This window comes from Xenopus laevis, chromosome 8L, assembly GCF_017654675.1.
Source record: "Xenopus laevis strain J_2021 chromosome 8L, Xenopus_laevis_v10.1, whole genome shotgun sequence".
Classification (NCBI taxonomy): Eukaryota; Metazoa; Chordata; class Amphibia; order Anura; family Pipidae; genus Xenopus; species Xenopus laevis.
Window position 1 is genome coordinate 74,548,010 of NC_054385.1, and position 22,377 is coordinate 74,570,386.

The 22,377-nt window shown below is 39.3% G+C and overlaps 1 protein-coding gene across 1 annotated transcript; it reads right to left on the reverse strand.

Moving 5' to 3' along the window:
- Nucleotides 1–650: 650 nt before the first annotated feature.
- Nucleotides 651–21,127, reverse strand: dio2.L (deiodinase, iodothyronine, type 2 L homeolog). Its single transcript, NM_001353451.1, has 2 exons — nucleotides 20,378–21,127; nucleotides 651–5,725 (listed from the first exon to the last, which is right to left on the reverse strand). The coding sequence occupies exons 1-2, from the start codon at nucleotides 20,597–20,599 to the stop codon at nucleotides 5,174–5,176; spliced, it is 774 nt and encodes a 257-aa protein (NP_001340380.2). The 5' UTR covers nucleotides 20,600–21,127; the 3' UTR covers nucleotides 651–5,173.
- Between the last annotated feature and the right edge of the window lie 1,250 nt (nucleotides 21,128–22,377).

Below are 22,377 nucleotides of genomic sequence, written 5' to 3' on the forward strand. Positions count from 1 at the left end.
TGGATTTTTCTTAAATTTGAATACACAAATAAGTGACCAGATTCATTTAGTCAAAAAACATACAATCAATGTATCCATACTCCAGACCAAAAAGGAAAAAAATAATACTGGGGAATTCAGCATGTCTTCCTAACAGTAACTGCAAATTCACAATTTTTATGGTAAATACATAGTACTGTATATCCTTTTTACCTTTGTAAGCTACGGCCTTTGGGTCTCAGTGCAATATTTTGATCTGAAGGATAGCATCTTCAGAATGTAAATGTGTTTCTATTGGGTTACAGGAGTTTGTACACGGCATGCACTCTGAAAGAGATTCACCACTTTGGGTTCTACACTCTTGTATGACAGTTAAACACTTAATTACATCCTTGCTCATTTCTGTGAATGAAATATAACCATTTTGAGCAAAATCGGGATTTGATCATGTTCATAGCAATTGTTTACACCGTGAAAAAAAGTGCTACAATACTGTGCCAAACAGCAACATGCTTGAGGTCTTAAGCTTAGTATAAATGTGTTTTCTACACAAGATACGTTTATTATTGTACTTTTAAGGTGTTCAAATACACGCTTGATGCACTCAATTTAATGCTGAACTATTCATTTGAAATATTGCAAGAAAAAAATGATGCCAATGAAACAAGAAATGAAACAAGAACAAGTAGAGTTTATTTTATGAGTTTCTATTAAAATACAATAAGAAAATTTGCTGACTGATATACATAAAAGCACCATATGGTGTTTGGTCAGGTTTTTTGAATGTATTGACAAAGTTGTGTGTGTGGAATATAAGTGCAGCAGAGAGGTTGTTCTGAGGTGAGCAATGAGCATGAAGAGCTGAGCAGCTGATGACTCTGACGTAACATCTTCCAGGTCCCAACAGAGTATGAGTCTCTTTCAATGGAGCCCTTCATTTCTACGTCAGAACCTCCACTGTCAGCAAATCAATGTGCTTAACCTCTGCAGCTCAACTTTTGGAGCGGTTTACTTTTTACAGATTCCTCTCTGAAGCTTGCATTCTGTTGCATGCGTGTAAATCTTCCCACCACTCTCATGCTTGCCTTCTGGGCTAATCCTCTAAAACTGGCATTCTCAGCTGTAGTACTCAGAGATAGTAATTCAAGTTTTCTAGATATAGGTGACTGAGCAAAAATGATCTCAGCCCTTCAGCTACATCTGTATTATAACAAATGTTTCAAGCAATTTGGGGGAAAAGCCATATATATACCTGAATGGCCAGATGGAAAGGGTTAGAGGACTGCCCTCCTGCTGAACAATTTCACAGGGCAAGAGAGGTAGCAGATCCAGAAATCAAGAACTGTGATAGTACTTTGCAGCCATGTTGCTGACTGTGCACAGAAGCAGTGACCATCTTAATTAGCCTTTCTCTTAGGGAACTGCTGGTGTGGCTGTGAGAGTGCTGGTGCTTAAGGAAAAAGTACTTGTACTATGCTTAAATAAAAATATAAACAAAAAAATGTATCTATAATACATTTCAAAGACACTTCAAAAACATGGAGATATAAAATAAAGCATATGTCAATGACATAAAAAAAATTGGACATAAACAAATGCTAGGTTCTGTTTATCATCATGAAGTAAACTGGCATGCATACCATGAGGTCAGACAATATAAGTAAAAAAAATCTGCACCTTGTGGTACAGTGAATATTCATGTGTAGCCTTATCATTGACAGAGAGGTACTGAATAAAATTACTGAATCACTACCAAACTGGGGGTTTTTCAGTAAAGAGGCACAGTGGTGATTTGCCAGTTTTTTGTGATAATGAAGTTTTGCGCTTATTAACTAAAGTTATACAAAATTATGTAAATATGAATTAGACATGTACATATGCTACAGTACAATATGATATCTATACAGTACACATTGTAAATTATACAACCTCTTAGAAGGCTGGATGCGCCTAGTCACAGTAAAAAGTGTGCACACTTTAACCTTTGTTTGTTTTATGGCCCTAAACAGGACCAGATATTGGTGGGAGGGTCTATGAAGTGTATTCTTCCTTGAAAAGAATCTATTCTCCGCATCCTGATTGGTTAATGCAGCTAAGTTTCAACCTGAAGTAATGACCATTAGATATAAATGGGGTAATAGTCTTTAGATTATTTTTCTACCCATCTGCTTGTGGAAAAATGACTGCTCTGTATAGTTTGCAGCAGTGCACATATACATTTCTTGCTACAAAAGTTATTTTTACAGAAAAACATTGCTACTTTAATTTGGTATTTTAAAGGACTGGGATTCCTAACATTTTCCTGCAAATTCCGAACAAATAGATTATTACAGTTTTCCTAACCTTCTGGACAATTTCTGTAACTTTTCAATCGATTTGTTAGAATATTAACAATTTCACTCATTTATTAAAGTGTTTCGCCATTACCCACACTTATCTTTTCCACAAAAAATGTTCACCAGGTTAAAGGAGTTAGATTTCATTGTTTTGTATGGCAGAAATGTTACAAGGCTGTAACATTAGTTAGGGGGATTGATTCCAAAAGTCGGTAAAAAAAGAATGAGCACTGAATTCGTTTTAACACAATGCATGTCTATGAGGCAACTTTACAGGGTGGTAAAATTAGTTCTGTCTTAATTTGATTGCTAAATAAGCAGTTTTTCCCCCCAGAGGTAATTAACGGGAAAAAAATTATGAAAATCTACCCCTTAATTTTATACAAGCAAGTTTTCTTTGCCTTTGTACAGGAGGCATAGTAATGTCAAATCTATGCAGTCAGAATCTGCCATGCAATATGATCATTATCGGAAAAAGTCAACGTCAAAAGAATAGCCACAGCCCTTGCTATTATTATGTGTTCCTTCAGTAATCCCTGTAAAAATGTTACATTTGTGCTTCCAAAGGCATTGCATCTACCTGAATGATCTGTGTGGCAAATCCAGGAATCACTGTTTGGTTTGAATGGCCTATGCTATGTCATTTCCCATTTAAATTGAAAAATAAATTGAATTAAACTGATTAAATTCCTACATGAACCAGTTGGCCAACAAGACCTTGTACAGATTGCACTCACTTCTAATACTAGAGGACATATTTCTAAATGTGTCGGATAATTTACACAAAAAACTGTGTAAATATTGTTGCAAAATCAAAGGCATACTTATTAATTGTGAATTAACCATGGAAATATATGAATTGTAATTTTGCCAAACTAACACAGTGGATTTTTCCATTATTTTACACCACTCTAGACATTGTGTGGCCCAATAAATCAGTGGGGCAATACTTTCACATAAAATCATTACACAACTTTATAATCTGCACTGTATACCATAGCCTTATGTTGTGCTATTTGGTGGTATATTCATTCCTTTTTTTTGTTAAAAAAACACCTTTATAAATATGCTCCAACAAGTGCAACTTTCCCAACTAAGTGAGTTTTATAACAGCATTATATGGGAAGTGCAATGTAATAAGTCGTTCGGATTGGATGGCTTGAACTTGTAGGTAAAACGCCAATGCTCGTTAAACGTAATGTTAAGGCACATAGGGGGCACAGTATCTCTTTCTGCAATTGCTGGTTAATTTATACATTTTCCTTGCACTGAATTGGCTGTATTAATGAACTGGATGCATTAATTAATTAGTTCATGCTATAGCTGAATCTTATTAATAGAATCTTTGTTTGAGCCATGTGCTGCCATTTTATGTTCTTGTACAACTTATAGATCGTGATACAAGTATTCAGCTTCAATATCTGTGTTGACGTATTTGTGGTATGTGCAGATATACAGTGCTGTACAAAAGTATTAAGATTCTTAAGCAATTCTCTAATTTTACCGAATAAATCCTACACTGAGTTTGTTATCTTTGAAATAAAATCTTTTTCCTTAAATATTAATTCTACACACTGCAATATTTTCTAAAGCTACCATATGAAGCAATAACTTTTTAAGTCATTTGATGTATATACCATTTGTGCACCAGCTTTGAGAGACGTTTTGGTGCATTCTTCCTGCCAAGTTTGCTCCAGGTTGTTCAGATTAGGAGGATACCACTTGCACATCACTTGCCAGAGCAGGATTTGTTCAGATTAATTAGAGAAATGGCCAAAGGTCTGGATACTTTTACATCAAACTGTATGATGCACATAGTTGCACAGCATGTACCATGGAGAAGAATGTCATAGTCTGTAGCAGAGGAACCTTAACTTTGGGACTGCTCCCCAAGGATGGCCAAAAACAGTGGATGGTGGGACCTAGGAAGTGACTAAAATTTGTATAACACAAAAGGGGGATATTTTGAATTACAGCTTCTCTCTATGTAAAGTAAGCATGTTGACAGACTCATAATTAGCATTTAATAATTTACATTGTAAGAGAGATGAATTCCCCTTATTCAGCTTCACATGACATATATGAGCCTAAAGCTTGCAGCTAATTATTATGCACAATGCACAGGGAGGCTATTTATGGCTCTGTTTGCGTTGCTATGTATGTAACATTATAATACCTGGAACAATACTGTATTTCCATCCTTTCCCCCAAATATGAAGGAAATCTGCAAAATCTTTCTCCCTGGAGAGCACAGAGCATTTGTTGCTTATTGCAGCTGTTCTCCTTTTGAGGTAACTGTTTACTTTCTAAATCCTCAGCACTGAATGTATTGTAGAATTATGGTAACAATAAATTATGTAAAAAAGTAACATGAGCAACAACAGAAAATCAGAAAAAATTGCAATAAATACTTAGGATTTCTCCTAGGTCTGCAACAAAATGTTTTCCCTTGGACAGAGACCAAGTGAATCCTTGGATTTTCAATATCTGCCAGGTACAATGTATACACTATATTTTTTATGATCTTTTCCCTTCATGGTGGTTTTCAGATCTTCTATAAACACTTTTCAATTTCTATTATCATTTGAACTTTCTGTATTCTGATGGGGTTTTTTTCAATTCCGATGGGTTCTGCACTTGGAACAGATATTTGTCAGAACAGAATGGGTTTTGATATTTGGAAGGAATGTATTTCACACTTCTGGATTTTGAAGTTCTGCAGTAAACTTTGTGTGATTTGTAGTCTTTCTTTTGTCAGTATTTCCATTTTAGTTTTTATCACAGTTTCTATAACTGTCCGAAGCATATACACAAATACAGGCAGAAGTTTCTACCAACTGGTGGCACTGTATCTATGTTCATCTCTTCCCAAAGCTAAGTTCCAGCCATCGGCGGATTTCCTGGATGTTATAAAAGAAAGGCCCTTTGCCTCCCAGATATACAATCTTTTGCCTCTGTACAATACATACTCTCTCAAAAGAGACACCATAGGCAACATTGGCATTATTGTCCATGCAGTCAGCAACAACTTGGCATTGTGGGGGGATAGAGAAATGTTGTAGAAGCTTGCTGGCAGCTGCACAACGTTCTTCTTGGCTTCTGTGTTTCTTCACTTCATAGGATGCTGTACCAGGGGCAGCCCAGCCATCTGACGGATGTGCCTCGTCAATGTACACCAACACAAAGTCGGCAACACTAGAGAACTCTTCCACCAGTTTGCTGAAGGCTGGCAGCTGGCTTATGAATGGAGGTCAGGTAGCTGATCCGAAATTGACAACAAGTGGGCGCTCAGAGCTGGCAAAGTCTAAAAGGTGGCATTTTCCTGCAAATTTTCTTTGTACACTTTTAGAAGTTCTGTTGTTTGACACTTGAATAACATTAGAATTTGGAGCATCTTGTCCCAGCTTGACCTACTCAAGAAAAAAAGACAAATTATAAGCTCTTTTTACACATTATTGTTTGATAAAATCTAAAATATTGGTTTAATGAACTACTATTGACAGTACACAGAATCTACAACACCTAGCTGGTTAGACTGCAAGCTCAGGGGCCGCCTAACTCCTTTGTCTCTTAACATGTGCCACTTAATCTTTGTCACTGTGTATACCATAAATAACCTGTCTGTACTGTTATTGTATTGTAAAAATGTAAAGAGCATCATACACATTAGCACTATAATAATAAAGTTATATAGACATACACTCTGGCTGTCAAGGAATTGAGTGCAACTTCCCCATTCTATTTCCCGCTATAGTAAAACTCTTACCAAGCAATGCGTGGTGCTGTGTGTATGTAAATATGTATTTGTGTATACTTAAGTGTGCTGAAATGAATACATGAGTCATGTGTCTGGTACCCTTTGACTTTTGCATCCTTTTGAAATACAGCAAGCATAAAATCTATGTGTATGGCACAAAATGGTTGCATTCCATATTGGTTCATTCATGTACAGTACTTCATTGTGCGTGTATGAAGAGTGAGCTACGGTATACACAGTACTTAACATTAGGTAAGGAGTGGGAAGATAACTTACAGGAAAACACACTAAAATATACTCAGGCTCATTTATCAACACTGGGCAAATTTGCCCATGGGCAGTTACCTATAGCAACCAATCAGTGATTAGCTTTTTAAAGCCAGCTGCAAGTAGAACAATGAATGAAGCAATTTGATTGGTTGCCATGGGTTACTGCCCATGGGCACATTTGCCCAGTGTTGATAAATGACCCCCACTGTGTTTATTCATACTTCCATGTGCAGGTAATCCTTCTAATACATTTATTTGTAAATTAACATAATCAATTCCCAAAGTATAGGGCATGTGTGTGCCCAGAGCTATGGAGTTGGAATCAGCAGCAGTTTTTGGTATATATGGAGTCGGGAGTCACTAAAAATGTACCTACTCTGACTCTTAACTTTAAATACAAGCACTGAAAATAATTAAATTAGATTTAAGAGCTTCTATGAAGGAGAATATTAGTGGTATGCACCCGACCCTAACCCGCCCCCGGCCCAGTTCCCCATTGCCCCTCTATTTATAGGGCCTCCCACAGTGATGTCACAAAGGGGCGGGCAGGGGATGGGCGCAAGTATATAAATTTAGGGGCTGGAAACCGGTAGTGCTAGAGTCATAGAGGTACCATAAAATGAGGAGTCAAATTTTAAGGACTCCACAGCTCTGTGTGCCAACCATAAATATTGTTTTGATGTAGAAACATGAAATAGATGTTCATGCTAGCATAGCATACATAGTATCACAGTGTGCAACCGTATTTGAATAAACTGATTCCTTAAGTACTCACAAAGTTCCCTGTATGGCTATAACCTGATATGTCCAGCCATGAGTGCATAAATAAAATGTAGGTCAATGTGCCTAGTGCATGCTTCCTACTTCCTGTAGCTAAACCATCATGAGTAAAAAATGATTTGTAAATGTATGCATCAAAGGTTCTGTTTAATTTAAGCACAGCCTGTGTTCTCTGTGTTGTTTCATATTTATACATTTCTGTAACTGACATGCAGCTTAAATGATTTTCCAAACTGCTTTCTCTATCTATAAATATACAGCCATTCCATCATTTGGTCAAAGACCATATCCTGCATTATTACATAAACCAGCATCAAACCTTAATTTACTTTAAAATAACCCTGAAATTACAGCACAGTTGTCATAATAGTAGATTCAGTAAGCAAAATTTGAATGTTATCAGTCTTACAGTGTTTTCAATTCACATTTGGGTAGTGCTTCGACCTTGCACAGAACACTGTCATTTGGTCAAACCCTGGATTCAGTGCACCTCTATCTCCCATAAACCTAAATTCATGTCAGTTATATGTGCATAAAAGGATTTCAGATTTAGAGGAATATTTTGCATGAATGCATTTTGCTAAAACAGTCTACTTTTCCGGGAAGGATTTTCACTCGATTTTTGAATAGTGGTGACGGGATTTGAGTCTATTCAGCTGCAAGAGCATTAGTAAGGCCACTGATGCTGGGAATCAGGCCTGCCTCACATTCAGCATTCTAATGAATCGCGCAGGTGTTCAGTTGGTCTGAAATCAGAGCTTTGTGCAGGCAAGACAAGTTCCTCCACTCCCCTCTCAGCAAACCCATAGTGTATGGACCTAGCTTTGTGCATGGGGCATTACTGTGCTGAAACAGTATCAACCCTTCCCTAACTCATGTCACAAAGTAACAAACAAACCACGGAGGACAAACCTAGACCATTATTCATTCTCCACCAAACGTATCATTGGTTATCATTATGCATTCAGCTAGGTAGTGTCCTCCTTGCATCTACCAAACACTTCTGCCTCAGAATGCAAGATGATACAATGTCATTTATGAAGCCAAACGTTGACTTTCCACTGCTCCACTTTCTATTTTACATGGTAATGTTAAGATTGATTTCGTCTGGTCATCCATTTAAACTATCATGCTTCCTACTAATGGCACTTTAGCTTCCATTGCTTCTGGAGACAGTATGGAAGAGTGTTCCAAAAAAGGGAACACTGAGTATACTGCATATTGTGAGTCTGTCCCTAAGCTCAAGCAAGGGACTGCAGCTAAAAGCATGTGCTGTGAATCAACAGAAAATAAGTTAGAGAGCTACTGAAGGCATCTACTGAGGTAAAGGCATTCATTGCTAAAGGGCTGAAGTTGACTTGTGCTGGTACAGAAGCCCAAAAACATAATGTGCAGCATTTTTATCCTATTTGTTTAACTTTAGATCTGGAAGAATGGGTTTTATGTTGACATTTTTTAATTTTTTGCAATGTAATATTTCTAGGGATTTTCTTCCAGCATTATCATTTCTGTTTTAAATTTGGAGTTGAGTAAATTCATCAGATTGAGTGAAACCAATAAAATGTATTGGGGTCCAACATGTGGATTGAGGCGTGTATGACAAGCAAACAAGGTTTCCTGTCTACCTGTCACACCACAGGTTAATATTTATTACTGAAATGAAGCCAGAAATATCAGCTAGTAAATTCACATCATTAGTGAGAGCGACAGGCCCCTTAAATCTGCCTCAGCACCTGGTTTTGTAAGACAGGTCCCTACACCATTCCAAGGTCAGATATTTGAGAACATAAATCTGCCACCTCCCTTCCTATACATCACAGGAGCTTAGGCAGGAATGGATCTACTGCAACTGCCTTAATGTTACCTAAGTACTTATTATCCTACCTATATGTATGCTACACTTGTATATTTACAGCAATGACAAAACAACTGGCAACATGGACACACAAACATCAACATTTATAGCTCTCTGTAGATATCCCTTTATTGTAAAGCAAAAATTCATATGTCTGATGTCTAAATTTTAGAGTTCCTGCAACAATTTGTTAAAATCAGCAGCAGGGCATTTGGATTCAGTGTTATGGCACTTGCTACAGCAAATGTCCTTTGCAAGGAAGTTCATGAACTTGCCTCTGTGTGGAAAGGGAAAAGAAAGACTGCATATGCAAGTAATGGTTTGTGAAAGGACGTGGAAGAATGTGTTTGTAAGTGCTGAACTATGCTTGTGAGAGGATAGGGAAAGTGCTTACATTAGTGTGAAATCATGAGAATAATATCTGTGAGCGTGGAAAGATGGTTTATGAGAGAATATGGGAAGACTGCATCTATTGGATGTTTGTGTAGTATTGCCAGTGATAATTTGTATCTCTGTGTTTGTGGATCTGAAGGTGTAAACATCTGAAGACTGAACTACATGCCAGAAAGGTTGATTTGAATCTCCAGTCTCCACATTACTAAATTGTTTCCATGTTGAAGGGATGCTGATTGTGTGGCGTAAGAAATATTCTGGACTATGCAAATAGGATGGCTAAGGAAGGATATAACCATATAATGGGGTGTAACCTTATAAGAAACAGTATAAAGCACCTAAAGCCTCCTCTTGTTATAGTGGAATGCTTGTCTTCTCAACAATATTCTTTGGAACAATAGAAATACAGCTTGCACTAGATATAAAACAGGACTATGTCATTTGTGGTCACATTTTACAGGTTTGGATTGTGGAATACTCAGAACTCTACTGTGTTGTCATCCCTGATTTTGTATAGAATACAAAATGCCTTGAGCTTCTGTGCTTTCTCTATTGGAAATAATAACAGATTATCACTCCATAATGTTTCTTCTGCATAATGTATATCCTTCACGCATATTTTATTTAACCAGAGCACAAATTGTAAGTAATAAATTAATTTTTACAGGTATACTTTGCTGCTAGTCAAGTTCTCTGTAAGAAAAGCATAATGTAGCACTTCTATATTCAAACACCAAACCACTATAAAGTACCACTGCTTCTTCAATTAAACAATATTTAAGTAGTTCATTCAGCAGTAGGATATTTTTCTGTTTGGCCTTCTAATATTGTTTGACTTCAGCTCCTGGCACCTTTACTATGATCTTTCACTCACTTGTAAAGATTTTATGTCTATTAATATAGCAAATGGATCCAGTTTCTGTCTCTTCTGTTCTGTTTTCCATTGCTGTTCAGTCACATGCCAGGGAAAAAAAGTTCAGAATTTTGCTTGCTGAATATACAATAAAATAATGCGTTAAAAATTATCCACAGGTAAGAGCCGGGGAGTATACCCAAGGTCCCTTGCCTTTTCATATGATATTAGACAATTGATATCTGCCACAAATGAGAGCACATTACTATCCACAGTGCCTTAAAAGTATTTTTTGAATGGGAGACTTTTTAACCACAAATACTGTATGTCAAAATGATACCTAAATGTGAAATCTTCATTCAGTTTTTTTTTTTAAATCTGCCTGTAAGCTAATTTTTTGTATGCGTGTGCAGAACTGCCAGAATCCCAACAGCTCCCTGGACACCATCATCTGGGCGAGGGAATGAACTCCCAACTCTGTCCAACATGACTCAATTATCAGCTGCTCAGTTCCTGACCCCGGAGTGTGGCCAAACCATTTCCATCTGACTCCCTCCTCTTGGCTTATGAGCGTTCGTTCTGTTCTCACGCTCCGCACAGGGTTTGGAAAACTTTTGTGAGAAAAGCACTTAAAACTTTATGGCATCATAAACACGAAAGCCATTGGCACTGGGTATTTTATGATAATTTTTTCCTTCTAATGTCTTGCTTTCCTGTCTCCAATCTGAGAGCCTAAAACCTGACTCCAACATACGTCCTAGGGATAAGAAATGTATTTTGTCTGAATACGAAAAAGGGTTAACTTTGGTCTAGTTTTCCATATGAACAAGGGACATTATATCCAAACCAAAACTGCTGTATTTTCACTTAAAAAAAACTACTGGACCTTGAGTGTCTATGAGAAGGGGAAGATGAAGCCAAGCTCTGCTCTCAAGTTCAGCTCTCCAAGTTTCACAGCTCTGTACAGTAACCACACTAATTCATCTTGGAAAAATAGCATAGATCATGGAGAGAGAGAGAAAGAGGAACGCCTCTGTATTGCATAGTCCAACACATGCAAGATCCTCTAACAGTCTTTCTAGAAATGTCAATATATTGCACACAATGTTTCCAGTACAAAGAACAGCTGGAAGAAGAGGTCAATAAAGAGATATCTTTATACATAGTGCACACTGCACACCCTTGGATACCTTTTTGCATTCACATATGAAATCAACTTAAGGATTGATATTGAATCTTCATTTATCCATATAAATAAAATATCCTCACCAAAAACTCAAAGTTAGAGAATAAGGTGATGTATATATTAAAGCAAAAAAGGACTTCATATTTTGTTAATCTAAAGTGATAATGAAAGCGCCTAGGCTTACAGGACTATTAGGAGCTAATGACTAAAAATTCTAAAATCAACAACAAACAGTAGGTATATCTAAACACATTCACTTCTGGAAATGCAGGCTACAAAGCACAAACATACTACAGGTATAGGAACCGTTATGCAGAAAGCTCAGAATTATAGAAAGGCTGTCTCCTATAGAAAAATAATCCAAAGTTTAAAAAATGATTTCCTTTTTCTCTGTTATAATAAAACAGTACCTTGTATATAATCCAAACTAAGATATAATGAATCCATATTGGAAGAATCCAATTATTATTGGGTTTATTTAATGTTTACATAATTTTCTAGTAGACTTAAGGTATGAAGATCCAAATTACGGAAAGATTTGTTATCTGAAAAACCCCTGAGCATTCTGGATAACAAGTCCCAGACAAGTAGAATTTTCTTCCTTAATCATCTGATTATAGGCTGAAATATATGGGGGTATAAAATGCATTTTTGAATTGAAATTGGATTAGGCATGCCTTATCACCATTCCTTGTGGGAATCAGGTCATGTATATAAGAACAGGCCCAAACTTTGAAGTATAATTTATTTTTCAATAAGCACCTTTAGCATGCCTTGCATTTAACTAACTTTACCTGTGTCTATTATAAATTGGTTATTCATTTTATACTCAGTTGTCAATCTCTTGCATAAAAGGGGAACTTCTGGAAGTTGAGGTGCCTGAACAGCATTGATTTACCATGCTTTCCAAAAGAACCAATGGATGATTACATTCTCTGAAAAGCATGCTAGTTGGACTTTCCTAAAGAGCGGGTTTCTGAATTAAACAAATATTTGTATAACTGGTGTCATAACTAGGGATGCACCGAATCCAGGATTCGGTTGGGGATTCGGCCTTTTTCATCAGGATTTCGGCCGAATCCTTCTACCCGGCCGAACCGAATCCGAACTCTAATTTACATATGCAAATTAGGGGCGGGGAGGGAATTCGTGTGACTTTTTGTCACAAAACAAGGAAGTAAAAAATGTTTTCACCTTCCCACCCCTAATTTACATATGCAAACTAGGGTTCGGATTCGAGCGAATCCTTTGACAAGGATTCAGGGGTTCAGCCGAATCCAAAATAGTGGATTCGGTGCATCCCTAGTCATAACAATGATAATCTGGAAGCTAGAAAGGAGACAACTGCTGCCATAAAAAGTACAGTCTGGTTTCCTAAGCCTGCAACAACCAGCATCTTGCTGACTATCATAGGTTTCTAAAACGTGTCAAGGCAGCTTCCACTTTGGGTTATAACACTCGGTTTTCCAATTTAAATTATTCTGAATTTATATAAAATTTATAATTAATAAGTACATAAATAAACCCCCTAAACTAAGCTGACATGCCAAGAATTTATTCAGCAAACCATTTTAGTCTGAACTCAAGCAACAGTTACTTCTATCCTGAGAACCATCTACAAGCATTTTAGTTTCCATCTTCAAGGTCCATCTGCCAGCATCCCTGATCCCAGTTAGAAATATATTAACTACAATGAATGGGCATCTAAAATGTAATCTTGCAATTCCTATCAACCAATATAATATGCTATCTACCAATGTTAGGATCCATATTGGTGGTAGATCCAATGCTGTGTACAAACACCACAAGAAGTGGCTGCAGATACTACTTACCAGTATACTGCATGTATTCAATTAACACCTCAGTCATTAAAGGAGAAGGAAAGTCGTCTTGCACTTGGGGATGCCAAATGTTAGGCATCCCCAAGTTCCCCAAGTGATTGTATTTACTTACCTGAAACCCCGGGCTGCTGCTCCTATCAGCATCTAACATTTGGCACCCCCAAGTGCAAGATGACTCTCCTTCTCCTTTAACAAGAAACATCTAAAGTGCCGGATATATCAGATCACTTTGCTATCTTGGAAGTCTTGCAATCTGTGGTCAGATACATCTCCTTCCAGAAATGTTGAACAATCCTTTGCTTACTGGCTATATTGTTTCAGTCCTAACCTTTATTTAAATTAAGCTCTCTATGTTTTCACAACACAAAGGCATATTTCCAAAATATGATTATCATCCAAGATGGCACCAAAACTCAGATTCACTCTCTCATCATGTATTGACTACTCTCTGTTATGCCGCCTTCTCATCCATGAACTATAGCTTCTCAAGTCCATAATAAATGCTGCTGCCAAGATCATACACCTTACTGCTCCTTCTCTGCCTTGCCAATCTACCAGTCTCTACATTGGCTTCAGCTATCTCTCAGGATAAAATGCAAACTAATGACCATGAGATTCACAGCAGTTCACAGCTCTGCTCCACCAAACATCTCTATAAATATTTCCAGGTACTCACCGAGCCGCTTCTCTACTGACCTGCTCCTCAACACCTCACTATTAAGTCTTCGAATACTAGAATTTTAGACAAGGTCTATACTTCTTCTGTCCCATGTTCAATCTTATTTTGTCCCAAATGCTCTGGCTTTAAAGGATCACCCATTTCTTAAGAGACGCTTAGGGGCACATTTACTAAGGGTCGAATATCGAGGGTTAATAAACCCTCAAATTCGACCCTCGAAGTAAAATCCTACGAATTCGATTATCGAATCCGAAGGATTTACCGCAAATCCTACGATCGTATGATCGAAGGAAAAATAGTTCGATCTAACGATGAAATCCTTTGAATCGAATCGAATGGTCAAATGATTTTTAGTTCGAATCGTTCGAATCGAAGTCGTAGTCGAAGGTCGTAGTAGCCTATTCGATTGTCGAAATACCCAAAAAAATACTTAGAAATTCTACGTTTTTTTACTTTGAATCCTTCACTCGAGCTTAGTAAATGTGCCCCTTACCCTCAGCTAGCCTTGCATTCATTCACTATACGCAAGATGCTACTGCCACCTGCTAAATGCAGTGTTCAGTGTCTCATCTCTCATTTCTTTGGCTCCTAATCTTGCCCATCCCTTACTTTTGTCTCATAACCCCTTCTCCTCTATTGAGTAGGACCCTCTTTACCTCTTGTATTGTTTAGTAGTTGAATTTTTGTATGTAATTGATATTTGATGTATACACCAATCGATTTTACAATCCTGCAGAATATTTTGGAGCTATATAAATATCTGATAATAATAAAAGTTTAGTTCTTTTCTGAAATGTTGGTCTAAAACTGATAATATATATGTCTACGTTTAAAACGAAAGTCAGTGCTAGAAAAACCGTACATTATGTAGACATGCAGTATATTTTTGTATTCCAGACTGTTGATTTTTAAGATTAGCAATGCAATCAAAATTACATTTGTATTTTAATTAACCTTATTAATTTAGCTGACCACACTGCATTTGCAATCTGTGCTGCATACATTATATAGTAGCAAACACACCTATATGTTGGCTGAGTGCAGAGTTTAAATATGCAGGAGCAGTAAATAAGGTTAGGAGCTAACTGTAAATGTCTTGAAGAGAAGAATTAATCTCTGCAGCTTCAGAAACATCCCCTAAATTGCCCAGTAGATCAATACGGAGATGTGATTTCCATTATCTGTGCTTCACTTGAGCCATTAAACAACAGATGCAGCTTAATTGTATATATTTAGATTTAATGAGTATATTTAGTGTATATATGTATACTGTTTTTATGTGAACAATCCTCTCGAGTTTTTCAAGATGGCTTCATAGATATATTTCTGAAGAATATTCCCCAAGGACTCCCTATAATTACCTGATCTGCTGCAAATAGGCACACATTTTCCAGAAATACCTGTGTGTTTGGTGCAGCTTCCTATTTAAAGACACCCGAGTGTGAACAATTTAAGGATACATCTTAAAGTAATATGGTTACATGTACCCAACTTTCAGCCATATTCACCACAGAGATCTCCGTGATCCACTTTAATACTTAGACATTTATTGCCACTATAGTAATTAAAATTAAGTGAATGTTTCATTCAAAACCAATGACTTTGTTGCAAAACTGACACCTACACTTAGGGGCAGATTCACTAAGGGTCGAATTTCGAAGTAAAAAATACTTCGAAATTCGACCCTCGAATTGAAATCCTTCGACTTCGAATATCGAAGTCGAAGGATTTAGCGCTAAACATTCGATCGAACGATCGAAGGATTTTTCGTTCGATCGAACGATCTAATCCTTCGAATCGAACGATTCGAAGGATTTGAATCAAACGATCGAATGAATATCCTTCGATCAAAAAAAGTTTAGCAAGCCTATGGGGACCTTCCCCATAGGCTAACATTGACTTCGGTAGGTTTTATCTGCCGAAGTAGGGGGTCGAAGTTTTTTTTAAAGGGAAAGTACTTCGACTATCGAATGGTCGAATAGTCGACCGATTTTTCGTTCGAATCGTTCGATTTCGTTCGAATTCGAACGAATTTAACCAATTCGATGGTCGAAGTACCCAAAAAATACTTCGAAATTCGAATTTTTTTCATTCGAATCCTTCACTCGAAGTTAGTGAATCTGCCCCTTAATCTAGATCTCATCAGGAGTCCTTGATACATGGGTTCCTCAGAATAACTATGTAATCTGTAGAAAGTCTGCCTTTGGGCTCATCCTTTCTACTATTTATGGGCAGTATATCCACTATTCACAGACCATCCAATGACAGTGTTCATGACACATATACGGACTGGCTTTACAGTCCTCCAAGGACTTGTACTTTAAATTTGTGGGAGCAGTAATGTTCATGACACATATACTGACATCATGGGTTGGCTGGAGCATCACTGTATGACTTTACAGTCCTCCAAAGCCTTGTACTTATAAAAAAATCTGCCCAACACATAACACTACCCTACAGTAGAAAATATTATAAATGAGATATTGTACCCAACCCACAACTGTTAGAAATAAGGGAAGATTGGTCACCTTGAATCTCAGTGAGCTTTATAACTGTCGGTGCCCTTAAATTTATTACATAACTAGAGAAATAGTTTAGTACTTAAACATAGGGGTATCTACCATCCAAACTCCTTGTTATATTTGATTACATATGCAAATGATAAAAATATGAATATTCACTGTAGGAATTTGGTGTGCACGTGCACAGTAACTGACAGGAATTGTGGCTGCCACTAGAGTGTGCTATTGAGGCACAATGCCTCCAGTTCCAAGTTGCAGGTGAATAGGTTTTGTTTGTTAGTGTGTGTGGGAATTGGAGTCATGACTTGAGGTGGCAGAGTTTGGCTTCTGCTGCTGTACAGATGTCTGGCTGTTGCCCGTGAGGGCGTTGTACAAAGCTGCCAATCACCGTCACTACAGTGCAACTCTGGCTCATGTTCCCCTCCCTCCACGTCATCCACATGCAAAGTATTATAAAGGTACAGGTGGCAGAGACTCAGACAAAGGGTTTGACCGGTCACCAAGAAATAGTATGTGTCATTGAATGGGCAAGGACTTTGAAACTATGGCTAACGTGGTAGAAGACAGAGTTAGAGCTGGCTGTAGATATTATTATGGCCTGGTTCTTGTAAAAATGTATTTACCAAATACTCTTTCAGTATAAAAAGGTATAATAGCTCCATTTATTTCTGCACAGGCACCAACCGCATATCTAGGCACGAGGGACATCTAAGCCCTTTATTTTAGGGGGGTGTGGTGAGCCGTATTTTATTGCAGATCAAGTAAATATTCTGGCTGCAACTCCCAGTGCCCAGCAGCATGCTCATTGGCACCCAGGCTGAAAAGAGTTGCTCAACATTAATGTGTATCAAAACAAAACAGGCAGATCTTGCTGTTATTTGTGCTGATGTGTGATTAGTGGCTGCCTCTCCTCCCCTGACTAACATTAACCCAGCCGCTGGAGCTGCACAATCTGGCAAATTTTACAAGCAGGAGTTGAAGTTACAGCAGAGTTCCCCTTACAGCAGTAACAAGCCCAGCTCACTGCCGCCTTCCTCTTATGTTTACAAACACCAGCAGCAAAATGGGCTGCCTGGAAATGTTCTGTGACACGACGGAAATATGTTAATCACATGAACAGACACAGGCAACTCTTAGACATGTTTGTTTTATGTAGAAAGGTCTTGGGTACTCCTAACTTATACACAAGCCCTATCCTAAACAAATTCTTTTACACCAGTGTTTTCCAACCTTGTGTGCCCCCTTTATGAAAGTCTGCCTGCCTGCTGTGCCTGCTTGTGCAAAAAAATCAACGTTTTGGGGAAATCAGGTATTGGTACTGGTCTCCTCCACCGCCAGTTATAAGTACGCTGAAAGAATATAGGAATGCCAATACTTGTATCAAAAGTGGGATGTTCCCAGGTTTATTGAAGTGCTCTAGACACGCAGGTCATGATCAAACGCTTCGGGACAACAACTGCCTTTCCTCAAGCTGTGCCTGCTTACCTTGTGTAAGCGTTTAATGGTATTAACTAACCCCAGCATTGTTTCCACCTTAAAAATTCAGACAGCAAGCTTCTGCATTGTTCACACCTGTATTCCCCCCTGCATTGTCTACACCTGTGACACCTCTATAATTCACACCCCTAAAGCCATGTACTGTTCACACCTCTGACCCAGACATTGTTTACATGTTCACACCTCAAGGGGCACCAGCATTGTGTGACTGTTCATTTTAGAGTGGTCTTGATAGGGTTCCCTATCTCCTGCTATATTTTGCCTGTTCTATGCTCCCTGTGTGTGCCATACTCTGCCTGCCCTATGTCCCCTGTATGTATGTGTGTCATACTCTGCCTTCCCTTTGCTCTCTGTGTGCGTGCCATACTCTGCCTGCCCTATGGTCCATTTGTGTGGCATACTCTGCTTTCTCTATGGTCCTTGTATGTGCCATACTCTGCCTGCCCTATGCTCCCTCTGTCTGCCATACTCTGCCTGCCCTATGTTCCCTGTGTGTGCCATACTCTGCCTTTCCTATGGTCCCTGTGTGTGCCATACTCTGCCTGCCCTATGCTCCCTGTGAGTGCCATACTCTGCCTGCCCTATGTTCCATGTGTGTGCCATACTCTGCCTGCCCTATGGTCCATGTGTGTGCCATACTCTGCCTTTGCTATGGTCATTGTGTGTGCCATACTCTGCCTTCCCTATGCTCCCTGTGTGTGCCATACTCTGCCTGCCCTATGTGTGCCATACACTGCCTTCCCTATGGTCCTTGTGTGTGCCATACTCTGCCTGCCCTATGCTCCCTGTGTGTGCTATACTCTGTCTGTCTATACTCCCGGGGTGTGCCATACTATGTCTGCCCTATGTTCCCTGTGTGTGTGTGTCATACTCTGCCTTCCCTATGCTCTGTCGGCCCTCCACCATGTAGGCCAGAAAAAGTCCGGTGCTTGGTACCACAGAAGTTGGACAGCACTATTTACACTTTAAGATCTGAGGAGCAGGGCCTTCCTTCCTTGCAGTATCTGTCAGTATTTGTATGCTTGTTGTATAGGCTATTATGTGGTACAGCACTGTGGAGCATTTTGTGTTTTATGAATGTTATAATTTCTCAAGATATACATCTGCCAATAATTACAGCTGTAACGTGCCTATGGAATTTGACAGATTAGCTTCCAAAGAGGTTATGCAGCAGACATCTATAGATCAGAGATTATAATAATTTGTACAGATAACAAAATAGCCATGAGGCTTTCTTCCTAGCAATGGGATCAAAGCAAAACTGAAAGTAACAGCAATTCATTTACTACAGAACTATTTATCAGCACATAATTGGGAGGGGGAGGGCCTTACTGAGGGCACAGTCCCATCAATGCCCCTGGAGTAGCTAGAATTGCCCACCTGTTTGCCAGGCATTGTTCTGCATCATGATTTTGTTGTGGTGCTACAATTAGAAACAAATATACATTTGGACTAAAGCCATCTTAAGAATGACTGCAGCAGAGATGGAAATATTGACACTATTATCTTACCCTGAAGTAGAATCTCCCAGTTATGAATGAGTGTATAGCCCCCTGAAGCAGAATTGTAGTAGAGAGAGAGAATTCTAAGATAGGATGGCAAGAGACTGAGCCTGCCAAAAAGGAGAGGAAGAAGCAAAGAAGCAGAGAAGCCCTTGCAGAATAAGTATTTGGGGGGGGGGCATAAGGAGTATTTGGAGGCAGAAGGAGTATTTAGGAGGCAAAATTAGTATTTGGAGACAGGAGTAGTTTGAGGCAGGTGTAGTATTTAGAGACAGAATGGGTATTTGGGGGCATAAGAAATATTTGGAGACAGGAGTAGTTGGAGGCAAAAGGAGTATTTTTTAGGCAGGAGATATACTTATAGGCAGAAGGAGTATCTAGAGGCAGGAGTATTTGGAGACAGAAATATTCAGAGGCAGGAGTATTTATAGGCAGAAGTATTCAGACATAGGAGTATTTGGAATCAAAAGGAGTGAGTATTTGGAGGCAGAAGGAGTATTTGGAGGCAGAATAAGTATTTGAAGGCAGGAGTATCTAGGGGCAGAAGGAATAGCTAGAGGGGAGTATTTGGAGGCAGAAATAGTCTCTAGTGGCAGGAGTATTTGGAAGCAAAAGGAATACTTAGAAGCAGAAGTATTTGGAGGCAGAAATATGCAGAGGTTGGTGGAGTATTTGGAGGCAAGATAAGTATTTAGAAGCAGGAGTGAGTATTTGGAGGCAGAAGTATTCAGGGGCTGACTGAGTATCCAGAGGCAGATGGGGTATTTGGAGGCAGAAGGAATCAGTATTTGGAGGCAGAAGGAGTATTTAGAAGCAGAAGTAGTGAGTATTTGGAGGCAGAAGGAGTATTTAGAAGCAGAAGGAGTGAGTATTTGGAGGCAGAAGGAGTATTTAGAGGCAGAAGGTGCCTGGGCTTTCCGGGCGTACCTGCTTGTAGGCATCCAATAGGAAGCTGTTCCACACACAGCGCAGCCCTTCTGGGGTGAGCATTCGGCGCCATTGACTCTGGCTGGATTTGGAGCGGTTGAGTTGTAGAAGCACGTGTTTTACTAGCACTACAGAGTCGTACAGAGCCAGGAACAGGCAGTTTGAGAAGAAACCTGGCAAGATCTGCAGAGTGATCAGCAAGTCCACACTCAGCAGTCCCATAATGGTGGCGTGGGGTACCCCCTCCTCACTCACCGCTGCCTGTCTCTCTCTACCTGCCTGTTAGACCCCCTCCCTCGTTAGTGACAAAGGGAAAGAAGTTCAGTGAGAAGCGAGTGGCTCAGAGCGAGCAGAGAGAAGCTGAAGTGGAGGGGGGAGTAGAGAGTGCGAGGGAAGGATGATAGGAGGGAAAAGCAGGTGTCTGTGCGACTAGTCCGGAGGCAGATGCAGAGGAGCCAGCCTGTCAGTGTTGGGCCACTGAAAATGTCAGCAGATTTCTTTATTTCTTGTCAGTTCTAAAAAAAAATAAGTTTTCCCAGCAAGCCTGCAGTACCAGGTGTAGGAAAAGTTACTCTCCCCCTGTGCTCTCCCTCGGCAGTAGCAGTCCCTCAGCTATCTCTTTATGTCCCCTGATTTTCCCCCTCTGATTCCCTCCCTCCCCGGAACCCTTTTATACAGTCCCGGGCTAATTGCTGCAATAAGAGAAATGAAAAAAAAAAAAAAAAAGTCTAATCTCGCTTGTGATCTGCTCTTTGACGTCAGGGTAGGAGAGGGCATTGCTTTGGCCGGGGATGCTCTGAATAGGGAAAGAGTCGCTCAAAACTTGCAAGGCGGGACTTTGTTAGTAAAGGAGAGGATAAAAAGTAAACCCCTCCTCCCCTTTATACATCTCCCAGTCTGCTGCAACAATTCCCAGGCAGCTGGCAGCCTTCACCTGACGCCGGGCGTACAAAATGGGGCTGAGGGAGGGAGAATCCCACAGCTGGATGTAAAGGAGCGCGACTGCTTTACACAGATACAAGGGGGACCTCTTGGTAACCATGGTTTCACCTCATGGCACCATCACAGCCCACTTATATTCAGCCTAGAGGCAGCTGGGACCCTGACGCTTCTGTAGCCATGTTTATTGGCACACTTACACCACCCAGCTGCTGCTTCAACAACTCTCTGTACACCTGATACCTGGGACATCTGCACACTGGGGTCCTGTCAGCAGCAATATCATTCCCAAGGCTTTGAAGCCAACTTTCTTTACCCCCTGCCTTGAAACAAAAAACAGGACACGGTGCATTTATGTTTCACTCACCATTTTGAAATTCCAGTAGAAATGACAGTTTAAAAAGATGACCTATCCGTTAACCTATATGTTAATATTAGGATAGAATCTAGGAACTGTAATCTCTGGCCCCAGTATTGGCACACAGTGCACACCAAATACACTGATCAATATTATTATTAAACTTTGTTTATACAGAGCTAACCTAGTCAGAATCGCTTTGAGGAGATCATAGATCATATCAGTCCCTGCCCCGCTGGAGTTTACAATCTAAGATCCCGATCACATTCACACACAATATGGACAATTTTATACAACCCTATTTAACCTGCCTGCATGTTTTTGGAGGAAACCCGCAACATACAAGAATGTAAGCACAGAGCTCAAAGCCATACGTATATTATGCAAGTTTGCAAACACACTCAAATGCTTACATGAGGGTTATTTAGTGAATATAGTGCGGAACTTTATAAAATATATAGTGAATAAAGTACCCCCTTTTGAAAATTATAAGGATATTATAAGTTACCAAGGAGTTTCATGACCATATAAAAACAAGAGGCGGAAGGCCGAGTGTTTTTATACAGGTCATGGAACTCCAAGGTAACTTCTAATATCCTCATATTTTGCAACTGGGGGTACTTTATTTATTATAATACACAAGTTTTAGTGAGTCATGTGACAGAAATGACATCAGAACTCTCCGTTTATAACTGATGACATC